At 50.4% G+C, this 3,056-nt stretch overlaps 1 protein-coding gene across 1 annotated transcript in view; it reads right to left on the bottom strand.

Moving 5' to 3' along the window:
* LOC106809270 (formin-binding protein 1-like) overlaps positions 1–3,056 on the bottom strand; it is an 81,183-nt gene that overhangs the window by 35,889 nt on the left and 42,238 nt on the right. Inside the window, exon 4 of the mRNA XM_014812282.1 lies at positions 1,613–1,760. Within this exon, the coding sequence (XP_014667768.1) occupies positions 1,613–1,760 (148 nt within the window). The remainder of the gene's footprint in view (positions 1–1,612; positions 1,761–3,056) is intronic.

The following is a 3,056-nucleotide window of genomic DNA, read 5'->3' as shown; positions in this document are numbered from 1 at the left end:
GCTCTCTCTCTCTTCTCTCTCTGTCTCGCTCTCTCTTCTCTCTCTCTCTCTCTCTCTGTCTCTCTCTCTCTCTGCTCTCTCTGCTCTTTCTCTTCTCTCTCTCTCTCTCTCTCGTCGTCTCTCTCTCTGCTCTCTCTCTCTCTCTCTCTCTCTCTCTGTCTCTCTACTCTCTCTCTGGTCTCTTCTGCGTGGCGCGGTGGCTGCGCCTCTCGTCTCGCTGCTCGTCGGTCTCTGCTTCGTCTGCGTGTGCTCTCTCTCCTTTGCTGTCGTCTGTGTGTCGTGTCTCTCTGTCGCTTCTCTCGGTACTATCTCTCTCTCTCTGGCGGTCTCTCTGCGTCGTGCGCGGGTCTCTTTCTAATCTGGTCTCTCTCTCTCTCTGTGTCTTTCTCTCTTTATCTCTTTCTCTCCCTCTCAGCCGGAAGGCTAGCCGCACACAACACCCCTGATCTGTTCGCTAAGCAATGCGGATTGCCCCTGTCTGGTAGTATGGAGTCGGATGCGCCGCGGCAGCATAAGCAGTACAAGACACGAGAGTAGTTAGTGGGCTGCACTGCATATGACAGCAGCGTGGGGCGCCGGGTGAGAGACGCGGGGCCACCACGCTGCAGCCCGTCGCTATGGACGCCGGGCGTACGTTCACACCAGTCCCGCTCTCGTACCGTAGCTGTGTAGTTGCTAATTGACCACACTAGTCAGCCAGAAGGAGCTGATGGCTTTCCTTGACAAACATCTTCGTTCCTTCTTTCTCGACCGCTGATCTGCGGCTGTAGTCGACTAGTGACCCCATAATAGTCATGTTGACCACAGTAGTCATAGTGACCAGCAGTTCGCCAGGTGATCAGCGGCTTGGCGACAAGAGTCCGCCCACCCGCCGTAGATAATAGACCTTTACAGGGGGGGAGTAACTACGTTCAGACCACACAGCAGTCATAGTTGACACGCGCGCAGTCATAGCTTGCACCACAGTAGGTCCTAGTTGGACATCTCAGTTGTTCATAGTCGACCCAGCGGCCAGTCATATGGTTGACCCAGTAGTGACTCAGCTTGACTGCGAGCAGTCATACGTGACCGCAGCGGAGTCTAGTAGAACACACGCAGTCATTTACGATTGACCACAGTTGTCATAGTCTGACCACGGACAGTCAGTAGTTGACCATCAGAGTAGTGATGTTGACCAAGCAGTCATAGTTGACGCCGCAGCAGTTCATTAGTTACCACAGCATCTTGCCTTAAGCCCCCCCCCTCTCTCTCTCTTTTGCGCACATTCGTGCAGGCATGCATGTACGTATGCACACATACAAGTACACGTACATACACGCTCACTCACTCATCCACGCACACATACGCACATTTTTCTTTCGCTTTCTCTGACTCTCGTGTGCTAAATTTCTCGCTCTCTCTCTCTCTCTCGTGCACTAAATTTTTTTTTCTCTCTCTCTCTCTCTCTCCCTCTCTCTCTCTTTCTCACTCTCTCTCTCTCCCTCTCCCTCTCTTTCACTCTCTCTCTCCCCTTGTTTCTTGCTCCCTTCCCCCCTTCTCTCTACGTCCGTCTTCCCACCTTCCCTTTCTCTCTCTCTCTGTTAATCGATCTTTCTCTACGTAGCGCACTCACCCGCTTTCGTTCTTCCTTCAGTTCTTTGACTAAGCCGAACAGCTCTTTGATTATGGAAGATGTGAGGTTCTCGGCTATGACCTCGTGCTGACCCGCGAGGTCGTTCGTCTCGTTCAACATCGCGATGAACGAAGTCCAACACGAGAACCTACGGAACATCAAGAACAACATCATGAGACACGAGAACCTACGGAACACCAAGAACAACATCGTGAGACACAAGAACCTATGGAACATCAAGAACCACATCATGAGACACGAGAACTTATGGAACATCAAGAACAACATCATGAGACACGAGAACTTATGGAACATCAAGAACAACATCATGAGACACGAGAACCTACGGAACATCAAGAACAACATCATGAGACACGAGAACCTACGGAACATCAAGAACAACATGAGACACAACAACCTACAGAACATGAAGAACATCATGAAATGCGAGAACCTAGAAAACAGCAAGTACAACAAGAGACACGAGAATGTACAGAAGATGACAGACGAGAACCGAGAACAACACGATACATGAGAACCTAAAAAACATAAAGAACAACATAAGTAATGAGAACCTGCTGGACACTGAGAACGTGACACACGAAAACAGTGGGATCAGAAAGAGATACGAGGGCTTCACAATGAAGGCACTACTAACATCACTCCATCATGTAGCTTGTCAGTGTATATGCTAGGTTATTATAATATGGTTTCATACTGATTTCTAGGTCACATTCGCTGTAGGGTCACAATGATTTCTGGGTCACGTTGACTGTTGAGACACAGCAATTGCCTCCTATTTTACTAACTGCAACAGCAACATTAGCCAAATAAGCTCGTTAGCTTACTGTAAGCTGGCAGCGCCAATCTCCCTAACTCACTCTCTGCTACTAGTACTAGTCTCGCATTGCACTTTCATGTGCAGTAAATGCTCTAATCAATAACAGTTCAGCAGGCCGGACTGCCTGCCTCCCTTCCTCCTACCCGCACACAGCGACTGAGCTTTGTACTCGCTACACAGTGAACTCGCGCGTACGCTAGTCAATGAGACCTTACTTTTCACATTCCTTCCCGGAAACGTAAAGCTAAGTGGCAGGCAGGCAGGCCAGGCAGGCAGCGAGCCTCCAGTAGACAAGCAGACCAGCGTTCCAGCTAATGAGTGGTGTAGTCAGTATGAGTGGTGTAGTCAGTATGAGTGGTGTAGTGGTGTTTCTCACAGCGCACCACGTCCATCCAAAATTACACGTGGTTGTCAGCAGTGCCTGGCTGTGTATGTGCGTGCGTGCGTGCGTGCGTGCGTGCGTGCGTGCGTGCGTGCATGCGTGCGTGTGTGTGCGTGCGTGCGTGTGTGATACACGCGCGCCCTCTGTAACTTGCCACCACTACACTGACTACACCACTCATACTTGCCACCACTACACTGACTACACCACTCATACTTGCC

The sequence above is a fragment of the Priapulus caudatus genome, unplaced genomic scaffold (assembly GCF_000485595.1).
Source record: "Priapulus caudatus unplaced genomic scaffold, Priapulus_caudatus-5.0.1 Scaffold341, whole genome shotgun sequence".
Classification (NCBI taxonomy): domain Eukaryota; kingdom Metazoa; phylum Priapulida; class Priapulimorpha; order Priapulimorphida; family Priapulidae; genus Priapulus; species Priapulus caudatus.
The sequence above is the reverse complement of the archived record's forward strand: the minus strand, read 5'-3'. Positions and strand labels throughout refer to the sequence as shown.